General features: G+C 33.7%; 1 protein-coding gene across 9 annotated transcripts in view; it reads right to left on the bottom strand.

The window, feature by feature from the left end:
* The window catches only part of Elk (Eag-like K[+] channel), a 54,442-nt gene that overhangs the window by 20,964 nt on the left and 18,618 nt on the right, over window positions 1–14,860 (bottom strand). For all 9 annotated transcript variants that reach the window (XM_053769549.2, XM_053769556.2, XM_053769554.2 and 6 more), the window contains one exon: window positions 5,244–5,357. In XM_053769549.2, coding sequence (XP_053625524.1) covers window positions 5,244–5,319 — 76 coding nt within the window. In that variant the 5' untranslated portion in view covers window positions 5,320–5,357. The remainder of the gene's footprint in view (window positions 1–5,243; window positions 5,358–14,860) is intronic.

The following is a 14,860-nucleotide window of genomic DNA, read 5'->3' on the forward strand; positions in this document are numbered from 1 at the left end:
AAACCTAGAGGGAACACTTTTTTCTACCCAAATATTCCATTGTGACGGGTTATTAAAAAGACAAAATTTTGGCCGAGTCATGATTAGTGATATTCTCTACCGCGTAATGATGATATTTTTCATGTGTATCGACACATGAAAAAATCATGATAGTAGGAAATATAATGAATTTGATGGGAAAAATATCGCTGCGGTTTTACAAGTTTAACGAGTACTTAATAGACGATAATCTCAAAATATCGATTAAAAGTTTAAGAGCAAATTTTAATTAATCTGTTGGGTATTATACCTAGTCGTAGTCGGTACTTATGTACATCTAGAAGGAAATATATGTTTCTGATATTGAATATATACATGTGTAGAGCATAGCTTCGGAACCCTAACATTAGGCGTGGCCGGAAACGCACTTGACGAGTTATTAGTGGTTTCTTTCTACCTCCTAGTATATTCAGGGATGGTATCGATGAATAAACACGCTGCTGTGCTGAGATTCTGCCTCTAATTAAGTCTTCCATAAATTCCAGGCCTCTACTAAAATTGTCTATTAAGAAACTGTTTTACTAATATTATTCTGAAGCTGAGTGTAACTGTAGTCGTTTCGGGCACGCGAATCTTTTCATTTCACTTCACACGAGCTTCTAAAAATAGGGTACACTTAGACTTTAGCTTTTTTTAGCGTACTTTTGTTTACCAATTGCTATGGGCAATAGCACTCAACTTCATTTCCAGTATACTTTTACTATTGTTTTATTTTGTACCTATAGGTAAAGAAAGGGTACTATCTTCTTCAGGGTTGCTTCGGGCCCAAAAATTTTGACATCGGATGCGGATGCACTTAGAATGTCTCTCATGTGAGCGAATGTTCCGGCTCTTTTCACAACTATTAGGAGTCAGAGCCTAGGGTCGGTTTTCCTTTTTTTTCTCCATTTAACATGGCCTTCGGCATCCTTATATAGTACTCTGACCATTTGACACGCATTTCATCCTTGACAACATCAAGTCAACACTTCTCGGGTGTCAACTCTTCTTTCTGTCAGGACTAGGTGAAACCGGCATGGCCAGAAATTATCCCCAAAAGGTGATTTGCTGGTTTCCGCAACTTGCAAAAATTTTAAAGCTTTTAAATTTTAATTACTTAAACACATTACATATGTCCACATTATTTATTATAAATTATAATATTTGAGGTAATTGTTTGATGATTATAGTATTTATACATACACATCTAAGTCAGGGAAATAGGTAAATGTTGAAGTATCATATTAAAAAAGTTTGAGAGGTTGAAAGGTTGTTGAGAGTTCTGTAGAGCGCAGATGCTTCAAACGCAAAATAAATTTGGATCTTCAAAGTTTAAACATTTATCAATACCATATATTTAAAATGTACCTCTGATAATGAATCTAGGCTTTAAAATGAGTCATAATTTCCTCTAATACACAAGGAGTGGAAATGGTGTTTAGAAATAAAATATGTTATTAGAAATAAAGTATGTATAAGGGTCGATTACAGTATTTGGAAGCGTTGAGTGCCTAAGTACTTAATGGAGTCTATCTCTCTGGTTTATATAATTGTTCGTGGTCTTCTCCACCTTATTATTATTAGCGATTATTGCTAAACCAGTGTAGTGTATATAGTATATGCACCAAATAAACGTATCCTTTTATTTGGTGCAAATAATGTTTTGTTCTTTGTTACCACTTCAACATTTTACAAAACATAAAAATAACTTTATCGCGGCCATAACTGCCGTATGCAGTTGCACGTTGCGAATCCGCGTCTAATTTTACTGAGGCACGGTCAATGCGCCGCGCTGGTGCCTCAAAAATAGCTTTTAATTGAAACTGGCGCCGTACACTGACATAATATGCAGTGGTACATACCGCTAAACTGTTATACTATAACTAATTTCATGGAATCACTTTCGAGCCATGATTTTTTTTTGTGCATCACTCGCATTTTCAGTATCGTCACAACCTGAAAAGTTTTCACACTTAGATATATACTGGAAATGATTTCTGCTCGTGGAAATGATTTTTCATAGCAATTGCCAGTTAATCTGCACTATATAACAATATAGATAAATTATTCTTGTTTGATTCATAATAAGCAGGTATTATTTTATAATAATAAAAATATTTTTATTTTTTAAACATCTAATAATATTAATAGTAATATTAATAAATATGTATTTTGGATAGATTAAATTTAAAGTTGGGACTAAACCTTGGCAGTGTACTTGCCTCAGTACCTATATTTGTTAATTGTGTTGCACCGCAATGAACTTCAATGTAAATATTTATATTTTATGAAATATTATTGATTTAGCTCGAGGAGTCTGTTCTAGTATTAATATTTCAATATCGTGCTATCGTCATAATCTGCAATCAAACTGCTTCGGAAAGATGTTGCATATTAAATTAAAGCTCGTAAGTACAGAATAAGTATTATATAAGATAAATGCGTATTTTAGCACGTGTGTGTGATGAGATTATCGAATAGAATTATCCAGAAATTTTACTCAATTAACTCTGTTTTACTATATTGAAAATTAAGTAAGTACTTAATTTAATTAAACGAGATTTTCTTTGATAACGTAATATTAAACTTTTAATTAGGCACTTATATTTATATAATGACCAATTAAGTATACATACTTTTAAAGAAATTAAATTTGTTTTTCATATTTTAGCCTAAATTATAAAATACTTTGCATAGAATCGAGATTGGTAGAAGAATAAGGGTGAGACCTTTGCCCAGCAGTAGGACTAGTCATCAAAAGGTTAAAAAAAAATATTATTACGTGTTGCTGATTTTCTTCATCGTTCGCTTTTGACTATACAAAATAAAAAAAAAACTATGGGAACTATGAAGTAAATCTTTAATTTTAATCTGCGTGCCGCCCCCGTTGATGACCACATCTTATATAAACTTATATACACACCTTGCGTTTTTTATTGATGCAACCTAATATTAGGACCAATAAAAGAGAGTTGTAGTGAAATAAAGATAGTTTGATTGAATGAACCGAGTTGGTATCGTTTAATCCTAGCTTTCAGACTTTCATAAAGCCTCTGAAAGAAAAATTATGATTGAATAGCTCCCCGCGCCCCCCTTGAGCCTCAATACGGCTCTCTTTGCGAGATTTTCATTCCCTCCGTTGGGAACACTCACCGTTTAATATTTCAACGTTCAATCGTTCATTTGAAGGTAATTTTGTATTTACGAAATTTGGTGATTTTGGCTACTACGTCCAAACGTACTGATTTGATTAACAATGCCCAAGGCCCCAAGCGTCGGGATATTAGGCGGTTATGCTTATCCCACTAATAATTATAAAGGCGAAACTTTGTGGATATGTTTGTTACTTCTTCAATCTTAAACGGCTGGCCCATTTTTTATTAAACTTGAATTGACGTAGCTGATACCTCGAATACGCAGAAAGGGCCAGAGGGCCAGGAACAAGAGGCCTAACTGCGGAAAATAGTCCTCGAGGGAAGTAAGAAGTAAGTAATACCTTGAATGAACACATAGGGTACTTTTATCTAAAAGAACGTATAGGATTCCCGTATAGGATTTGGTCAAAAGGTATGTGAGACAATAGCGCTATATAATTTAGTTTGCGCTACTGTGCATAAAACACGTTAGTTAAAATAAAAAACACTAGTTAAGTCAATTTGACAAATTTCACATGTTCTGTATATTTTTTATATTAATGACGTTATAGGTATATTTTTTCTATTTATTTCGTTCACTTTTCATTTTATTAAATGAGTTTTATTTGCTATATATATAATATTGCCCTATCGAGAGCCATGTTTTAAAGTAATAGCCGTATTGCCAATAATATCGTTTAGTAGGGTATCAATTATTCAGAGCCGCCCGCGACGACAGGCTAAGCTGCGCTGGAAGCGAGCCCGGGCCTATATTTCCTAAGTTTAAGTAAGATAACTTAACGACCACAATCACTAGCACACTACAATCCATTACTCTTTATTGCACCAAAATTACAAAAAAAGAACAATACAAAAATAAAATAAAATAAAAAGGCACAAAGGCTTATTTACTTTCTTCTTTCCTCGTAGTATAAAAATTATAAACCTCTCTTTCATCAAAAAATAGACCTTAAACATTTGGAGATTCGTCTGTCATTTTACAACCAGCCTGAAAAAATGTCTGCCTAACGTCAACCTGGTAGACAGTAGGTGTGAATTATTGCATCTGTTATAAACATAATAATATCTTCTTCAATCATTACTGCCTGCGTGTGGCTATCACCCACTATACACTATCAAACAAAACTCTAACTGATTGTTAGAATCAGCAATAGGATAAGCAAGTTAGCCTCTTATGTTTAAGTAGTATAGATTATCATTATATTATCTTCATTCCTCATAATCTTTGTTTTACTTCACAAACACGAATATGAAGTGTTTATGTCCAAATAAAAACATTATTACTCAGCCAATGTACAGCCATAAATGGAAGGGGCCTCTTTATAAATAAAGATCTTTGCAATAAAAATCTCCGAGAGAGTATTGAATTTTCATTTATTGATTGACACGGAGTTGGGAAAAGTGGTAACTGTATATTCCCACCTATATGTTCCCACCAAAATGTCATTACTCTTAATGTTCATGTTTGATGTCGAATGGAAAATATCCCAAAACCATGGAATTAATGGGTACTCCGTAGTACCTACTAATTCCATGACCAAAACAGGTGTCGCTCAAAGGGTAAAATGTTACTTTGAATTTTCATTTAGAATAAAATAAGTATTTTTGCCTTAGCTTCGTATCCGAAAAGGAAAAACGAAATTCATAATTTCGCATGTATATTTTTGATGTTTCTATGCCATTCTAACAATCATGGAATTTGTAGGTACTAAGTACTAAATCCTGGAAGGTGTTCTGCCATTTTTACTGCCTTGTCGCCGCCCCCAGGTCATTCTTGGTGTACCTATATAGGTGTTAGGACACAGGGAACAGTATAACAGGTGCTTTATTCTTTGGGGAAAGACTTCGAACTCGCATATTTTATTTGTGACTCAAATATAAAATCACCACTAGTTAGATTATCCAGAATCAGTCATAGAATGGTCATCATAGATGGAAGCTATTCTATGAGTGATTATGGAACAAGCGATTCAGCCCCCGTGCCTCTGATAGTAGGGCATCATTGATTTAACGTGCTGAAAGTTCAACTAGTTGTTGTTTTCCTTGTTTATCGTAAAAAATGTAACTCACGTGTTCCATCGAAGCGGGTGGCGATGGTGTCCAGAAAGGTGTTCTGGGGCGCGAGCAGCCCCTTGCGGGCGGGCATCGCCCCGCGCCGCGCCCCCCGCGCGACCCACCCCTCTCCTGCAAAAACAACCATATCATCCTAAGCATACAATCGCAATTGATACCGTAGTTTCGGTGATTGACATTTTCTCATCATGTTAGAATAGTTATTTTGCCCAGTTTTCCTCCCGTGGGAGTTCCGTAATGAAAGCAGCTTCCAAAGCTGATGTCATACTCGTATAAGTATAAAGCTTGGATTAGTGCACGGACATAAGAACATTTGTAATGTTCTTATATCTGTGGATTAATGTAAGTAAGTACCTAACTTTTTTTAGACCTACACAGGTACTTTTCAAGTCTAATTTTAAATTATATTTAGATTTAAGAGTACTCCTAAGTTCTAAGTTACGAACTAATGACCACTATTTCAAAACAATGACACAAGGTGAGTCCATAATCCCCAAAGGTTATTCATAAATTAAAGCAGTTTGTAATCCGCCTGTATCTGTTAAAAGTTACCCACATTGGAACTAAAAAAGACTGGCTTTGCTGAAAACAAAAGTCTATAAAATGCCTCAACTGCAAATATTGCTTTATCGAAAATGTTCCAAGCGAACGCCAGTTTTTTGCTAAAAATAAAATGCAATGTAATAAAAATGCAAAATGAAATAAAATAAAATGCGTGTATTGTGTGAGTTGTGTGAGGTGGATACAGAATTATTATGTGTAGTAAATAAGTACATTTATTGATTTTTACGATTGATTGGTATTACGTCTAAATTGGTTTAACTCAAGCGTTATTAAATAAATAATAAACAAATGTTACGACCGTTCAAGTAGATCCCACACGTATTGAAATTAAAACTTTTTAAAATTTATTTTTATTTATCTGACACATGGATTTAGTAAGTACCTACTACCTAATTCCATGGTCCGACATGAAAAGTCGAATCTTTTCTTTTTTCCGTCTTACTGTCGGATTATGTTCTTCTTTCACTCAAAATGTATTTGTAATTTGTTGTAGTCCATGCAATAGATCTAGATTTTGGAAGTTTGAAGATGTTATTTTGTCACTGTTTATTGATATTTGTTAGCGGCTTACCACCAAATGGCTAACACGTCTGGAAATTCAATATCCGTCGTTATAAATCTGCCAGTATAATTAAACCTCTATTTAAGGTGACCCATAAACTAAACGACTCTAGGGTAGGTATTCCTGCAGCCTTTCTACCTTCTCGTAAATTTTTTATGTTTCATAAATGCGATGGTAGTAAATATGAATTAATGGGTATTCGAGGTTATGCCCTTTCAGAATCCATATTCTTTCCGCTTGATATAAACAACCAGTGTTGATCTTGCAGGTTGGCCAAGCCATAATTCTGAACGTAATCCATTATTATGGTCCCTGTCCTGTAATTACTTTAGCAGCTGTTCGGTCTTTATCGGTTGGTGTTGTATGTAGGTATCTATTGTACCTACATATCTACTGTAAGTAATTATGAATATTGGGAGAATTTTTCTTCTAAGCGTGTCGACTCGGCGGTAGGTATTTGTGAAGACGAATAAGACGCCACCGATACAACAGTATTTAGTAATTAACAAATTGAAATCTAAAAATAATTTGGAAATAGCAAGATATAACGAACATTGTATTTAATTTATCCTAAATAATGGTTAGTCCCTGATCTACTTATTAATTTGAATAGTTTATCAAGATGGCCGGACCCTGGTGTCTTGAAGTTTCGCAAAATGGTCTGAAACTTTCAAATTAAAAGCCCAATCGGTATGTTGAAGAGAATTAGAACTTAGCGAACAAATAGTAGCCAATAAAAATAATTATTCTGTTGACTAGTTAAAATGTAAACAAAGATTATAAAAACACTTCGCTCAAACACATTAGTACGTAATATAGATATTTAAAAATCTTTCAATTAAGTTTGATTGTTAGGATATACCGCGGTAGATGAAATAAAGACAATTTTTTTAAGAACTTGATAATTTCAAACACTAAGATGACATTTTGAAATGTCATATTTACACGAGAGACGCAAGAGGCATTGTGAACATGAACGTCATAATTACCATCAAAGTGTCCTAATACTTTTTGGAAATTGGGTGAGCACATATCCCCATAGGTTACTCATAAATTAAAGCAGTTGGTCAAATGGTTCGCCTCTCTCAAGTGTAACCAGGGTCTCGAGGGTAACCTGCAGAGGATATAGGTACTTAATTACATCGGATATCGCGCAACTTAATTATACATGGAGCATCTAATTTATTGTGTTATGTACACAATAAATATCATAATGTCATAAATATCATAAGTATATCATAAATATATCATAAATATTAAAACTTTGATTATATTGATTGATTAACGCAAATGAAGAAAATTGATGGATTGATCTAATATTTGCAGGCATATTTGCCAACATGTAATATTTTTTGAAAAAATTGTCTGTCTTGTCTATTTGCTCAAAGTACATATATGAGGTATTATGTACTAGCGACCGGCCCGGATTCAAACGGTCTAATATGTCTATTTATACATTTTTGTATGTATACATTTTCGTTAATAAATTGTCTAAATAACAGTGAATCGTTGTGGAGTTTAAAAGAAGCTTAGAAACGGAAAAATTTTCGGGCGATTTTTTTAAATACTACTAGTATGTAGTGATATTGACCCCGATCAAAATGTAACTGTGAAAGTTCAATTCGGATTTCCTTCGTAGCCATACCAGGGCAGGTACGTATATTCATACGTACTAATTCATATGAATTCTGACATGAGTTTTGGAAAACAGTAATATAATGTATAATCTTACATCTAAAGGTTACATACTGCTGCGTAGTGGAAAACACAAACTAATATTTCATGTCGGCAATAACCCTACACCGTAGAATATATCACCTTTCCCCGGCTTAATGTAATTCCGGATAGGATTTATTGAAGGTATCACTCACATTTTGCCAAATACTTGGTAAAATGGTAAGTTAATGCAATGGAATTAAAGTACTTTTCGTAATAAAACTTTATGGTGTATTTAAGAAATAGTTATTGAATCTTTCTATTTATTATTTACGTATACATAAGTATACATTGCTTATGTAAAATTAGCTTTTGACCCCGGCTTCGTCCGCGTGAAATTCTCTGCGAGAGCGGAACAGACATGGTTTCCATACAACCTTTTAACCCCCATTACAGTCATTGGGGGGGTTGATTTTTGAAAAAAGTAGCCTATGTTTGAACGGGTTCTTTATCTATAAGATACCAAATTTCATCAAATATGGTCCAACGGTTCAGCCATGAAAGCGTAACAAACAGACAGACTTTCGCATTTACGATATTAGTATGGATTAATGGGAAAATAATATGAAGCAACGTTTATGGAGGTTTCGGGCAAGTTTAGTAAAATTAGGACTTTACAATTTTTCAAGTTAAGTTTATACTATTACAATAATCTGGGGGCACGGCGTGCTCCCGCCAAGTCGAGCAAAAAATGCGGCCATACCATCCTTCGTTCCAATAACTTCGTTGTGGATAAAACAGGAAGCCTAAATTTTCAGTATCTAAGCAGGTATTGTATAAACTTCTAAAAGTTTCTTGATTTTGTCACTCACTCACTGACTGACCGATCATCAAAGGTCCAAGGCACTTCTAGCAGACATAGAAGCTTCATTTAAAACGTAAAAGATTTTTAATATTGATACGATAATCACTTACGTAATAACTTAAGACAGAAGGTCCCTTAAGTAGGGACTAAATAAATTAACCGACTTGGTATTACATGGATCTCATAACTTTTTACAGTAGAAAAACTGAGCTGCGAGACTTTTTTTACAGCATGTTTTTGAAGGCATATTTATATTTCTCTCAAAAAGCTACAAACTACTAGAATTTGGGAAATAGGTTGGGTATATGTCTATGTCTGCCTGACGAGGTTCGCTCAGTCAGGATCAAGAGACAGTCATACGCTTTGTTATAGCGATCTCACATGTATCGTACCTATGTGACATTATCGAAAGTGTCATGCTCACGTGACGTATGAGATGTGAATCGCATTTCCAAGAAACTATTGGAACAAAGGTATTGCATACAGCCGAATGACGAAGGACACATGCAAAATTCGACCGGCATCGTCAAAGGAAACTAGCAATTTAGGGATACGTTGACAGAAAAGAAAATACTCAGACAGATAGTAATTGTTTTACAGCTAAGATATTATCTTTTTTATTTTATTTTAGTTGGATAATAGCGAAAAACGATCTAAACAGTTTTATATCCTTCTAACTACTAAATATTATACTGCCTATTAATAAAATAATATGTAGGTAAAGTTTATATTTTCTTTATTTTTTCGTTGCCGATATCTAGAGCTAGATTTTGAAAACATTTATCTATACGCATATACAACAATCCAATATTATTCAAGTAAGAAAGAAATCATTTATTTGGCAAACACATAAAATCCAAACATTAAACATTAAGAGTAGACACATGTTAAATCTGAGTTTCTGTAAGTATTGTATTGTTCTCTCTGTGTTGAGTGGTGTAGCTCGGGGCAATGTCGACGGACAAAATATTTTTTTCTTACTAGATATTTTAAAATCGTATCTATTTATTGAATTCGTTCTGGGTCTGGCTAGAGTGACCGTGTTTTACATTCTGATAAATAAAAGGGTGTTAAAGTTTAAATGAAAATATGTTTACTTAGTACAGGGTATTTGATAATATTGTTTAATTTGTTTTCATTGAATGTAGGTATTATAACCAATAAAGTTTTGTTATTAATATATAGTAGTTAGTCATTACCACGAAATAAAAACGTGTTTGTGTTTTTGCCCATAATAGCTTGTCTATATTTGAAGTGAATTCATTATTCACGAGTTCCATGACATACTTATATATGCTTAAATCAGTATTTTTATTTACTTCCACTTTCAACAGGGAGTATGGTTATATAAATATTGATATATGTATATGGTTATGTAACTTACGCTTGAACGCCCCAAACCGGCTGGATTATAACATTTCAAATCTTAATTATCATTCAGCATTTCAAATCTTAATTATTATTTCACCTATTTTCTGCCTACTTCTGAAAAAGGTTTTCATTTTAGGCGTTTAGAGAAGATAATTGAGTTAATTAATGTTTTACGTTAAAAACATTTAGATGTTGACACATCAGATACAGCATGTTGACATTAGATTTAGATCAGGAGAGTCGTAGCAATCTGCCGGATCACCATCAAAGTCGTAATGTCTCCTAATTCTAGCGAATCATCCTTAGCTAATCCCAGGAGCTGGCTGGAGGTTTTATCTCAACTCGTAATGTTCGCGCCGTTTCTGAATATTGTTATTACGTCGTTTTCGTATGTCTCGATATCGCGGGATTGAGACAGGGGATCATGGTGAGCAGTTCACATCTTCGTAGTAATTTGGCAGAGTAGCAATATATACCTAAGTGCCTACAATAGAAAAATAAAAGTAATTTGTATTTATTTGCGCAAGATAACGGTACGATACTCCAGAGACTGATGAATTGTTTAGCATCTGTATTTTAGCTTGTGGAATTGTGTACAACATGCAAAATTGTATATTAATAGTTGTCAAAATATAGCTGTTTGTGTAATATGCCTTACAATAAATTTACAGTGTCGGCTTTGTGATATCTTCGCCGAGGGCTCTGTTATCAATTCTTTGATCTCATGTCGACTCGACCCGCCCGCCTTGAAGCACCCACTAACTATATGTTATGTTACAAGAATTCCTTCTACGCTCTGTTGTGCTCGTTTATTGATATCTTATTGTAGTGTTGCGTTTAACCGAGCAAAGTAGATAAATTGAGGTAAGAAACATTGTATCTCGAGGAAAATATAAATTTAATGAATTGATTAAGATCTCTCTAATAAAGTAAAACCCTTTAAAAACAACTTATTTGTGTGTAAATGTGATTCACTTCTACACAACTGAAGCTCCAAAACAAATGATTTGGTCTAAGTAATATTCTTAGCCATGATCCAATATAGGCATGTGTATTTCTGCTTTTCGCCAACAAATTTTCATCCAAAATACACCCTACACGCGTCCATACACTGAAAACTCATTACTTTCTCGTGGATCTACCGTAGTTGGGCAAATATTATATATGGAAACATTCTTTGTGAGATGACTCGCGTATTTTTATGTTAGAAAGTTATTATACTTATATATATGTACAGTACATTTGTACATATTACCTATATGTATTTGCTATGATGGATGGATGAAGTGGATTTTTACCTTACCGACTAGATACGAGTAGGTATAATCTATATGAGATTAGACAGATTCTAAATAAGTTTTTTAAAATTATTGTTATGTTATGATCATATTCGAGACCTCTCGGTTCAGAGGCAAGCACTTTACCACTTCGCCACCGAGGTCGTCATGTTTTAATATTTACAAATATTGAGACGTAGTGTTGTCAATAAAAGCACTCGTCGTTTGTTGCCTCTGAAGTGTTCGTGGTCTGATAACATATATCAGAACCAGGTGTTTTTAGTAACATATTTTTGAAATCGACAACTTGCCCTATTTTTGACACAGTGGCCTATTTCTACGCGCCATTTATCCAATGACCCGGTTTCAACGAAATCTCTTTGTGTAAACTTATCCCGTTCATTTAGTGGAAAGCTCATTAAAGATAAATATATCAAAGGAGTATATTTAAGCGCTTCAATCTGTTTTTTATTCAAGTTTTTCATATCAGGATTCTGGGTATTAAGATATTGTATGCATATATGTGATACCATGGTCAAGGTTATATCATTTTTGAAGCGTAATTAGATAAAAACCTAAAATACTTACATACAATTTGATTTGTTTTCAACGAACAACCATTGGATCGGAAACTCTTTAAGTGCTATAAAAGGTCCCATCAACAAGTGGTGGCTCCCAAACTTTCAGGCCTACCGTAGGGGATTATCTAATTGCGAGGTTTATCTCTGTAGAGATTTGTGGCTTTTAAGGAAAAAGCGAGTCGAATACTTGGCATTTAAAACTTATTAAATTAAGACAGTTTCCCAACTTTTAAATGAATGAATCAGTTTTAATTAAATGGCTTTGTCTTACCTAAGAAATCCTGTAGTACCGAACGAACGCGTCACTTCACTCCAGTACAGTTGGAGCAGGCAGTCAAAACTTTTGTTTTATTTCACGAATCGACTTTGTCATCGATTTTCGTGAGTATTACAAACTTTTGTAATAAAATTGTCTTGTTTGTTTCTGTTTCTTTTTTTGTGACAAACAATGATAAGACTCAAAGGTTTTCTTCATAATATTAAAATAATGAAATGTAAATAACGAGCTGACGATCTGACATAATCGTAGGTACCTTCTTAAGTACAATACAAAACAAGCCATGAAAATTGTCGAGAGAACCACGACCGGAATTTGAGTATTATTTTCAAATTGGAATAGTTTTTCTCTTAAACATAATCATCTAAGTAACTTGTCAGTTTTTCCTAATCCACTTATCCTGGGGTAAGCCCCATATTATTGTGTATTATTGTGTATACGTGTCTATGAAGGTAGAATGATATTTATTTAATTTCTTATTGTTTTATCTTTTAGGCTCTATCTATCCCCTGTTATTATAATGCTATATACAATTTAATTCCATAGCATAGCAGTTTGATGATGAAATTGTATATATTGATTAAAATGTACATAGCTACATAAAATCCTCAGGGTAAATTGCACCAGTCATCTTTTCAGCATCGATGACTTTAATCTGAGCGCCACTGACGTTTAGATAATTGCGCACTTTGCGTTTTTCTGCGTATATTAAGGTTAACAATGTCAAGGTTAATTGGACAAAAACATTTGTAATAAGACTATTCGTTGAAATCTGTCATGAAATGCCATTAAACTCATAGTTCTAATACTCTTCCCGCTTGTCGTTTTCCTCGTCCTATATTTTTCATCTGCGTTTTTTAAGTTCGGGGCGCCCTAAATATCCAGCATGTGATTTAAACCCTTACATTTATCATGTTAAAGCTGGATTATCTGGCTTGTGCCGGACAGGTCCGGGACAGTTCGCCCCGTTAATTACCGAGCACACTCGTTCCGCGGTCGTGTGAGGAAACATTTTAACCAGTCTGCTAAGCTTACAAGCTCGGATACTGAGTTATTTTGATCAAATAAAAGAAGAGGTAATTCTATTTTTTTACGCCAGAGTAGAGTCATACGGCATACTTTTTCAAAACTGGTGGCCACTACATATTCGTTTAAACCGCATGAAAATCCGTGCAGTAGTTTTTAAATTAATCGCGAATAGACAGACAGACGCGGCAGAGGACTTTGTTTTATAATATACTAGATAAATAAAGAGATAAAGTATTGGCTTTGTTACCACGAACCACTACAGCCTAGAAGGATATAGTAATACGGTAAGAAAATTGAACTATATTCTTCTAGGCGGTAATTGTTTGCAAGGATTCGAAGTCAATTAAATATTTTTGATGTCTTATTAACTTCCATATACAATTAATGTACTTACGCTACTGCTTAAAATTTAGGAACCAACTGGATTCGTTATTTTCTTGGTATGAAAGAAATGGGTTAATTTCGATTTAACATAGGGTTGCCTTTAAGGGTGCAGAATTAAGTACCAATTCTTATATCAAAGAGGGGGATTTCAATTATTTTCGAAGGCTATATTGATGGACTTGTGTCTTGGCGGAAAGTTATAAAAATAAAGTGCGGATTTTGTAAGATTTCGTGTGCGAGCACTAATAAAAAGAAGATTACCTCAGTAATTTCTTGGATCTATGTATTATTGTAAGTATTATACACGTATTATCAAGACATTATAAAAAGCTAATCAAAACACCAGTCAAATATTAACTATGTATATACATAGTTATTATTTGACTGGTGTTTTGATGTATTATTATTTTATTTTTACAATTAATAAATAAGGTAATTTTTATAATTTAAAATACTACTTATGAGATAATTTAGAATCTTAGGTGTAATTAACATTTTTTTAAAGATTTTTAATCCTCATAAAACTTAATGCGCTGTTTTCGTAACTAGAAAAGCTTAGTATCGTAATTCCTAAAATTTTATTATAACACAGAACAGCCAGTCAAACAGAACATCAGAAACAGAACATCAGAACTATGTCCTAAGTCTGTCGGACATTTTAATAAGCTAAACTTTTTCCATAACTGTCTTAGCGGGCCACGTTTGTTTGATATTCACGTCATGAACTTTGTATTTACACGTATATTGGTGCAGAATCCAATTTCAGTAACTTCAAAGCCAATATTAAAAAGACGCTTGACATTTCATTGAAACGTATTTATATTATACCTAGAAAAATAGGAATAGATGGTACAATACGAGTATATCTATACTTATACAAAGAGAAAAGATTTGTATTTGTAATGAATAAACTTAAAAACTTCCTGGCCGCTTTTGATCAAGTTTGGCACAGGGATAGACGAAACCGTCAGAAGTAACATAGGCTACTTTTTTTATTATGGTTAGTATACACAGGCAAACCAATATGCATGGCGTGATCAATTAGGGC

The sequence above is a fragment of the Plodia interpunctella genome, chromosome 3 (assembly GCF_027563975.2).
Source record: "Plodia interpunctella isolate USDA-ARS_2022_Savannah chromosome 3, ilPloInte3.2, whole genome shotgun sequence".
NCBI lineage: Eukaryota > Metazoa > Arthropoda > Insecta > Lepidoptera > Pyralidae > Plodia > Plodia interpunctella.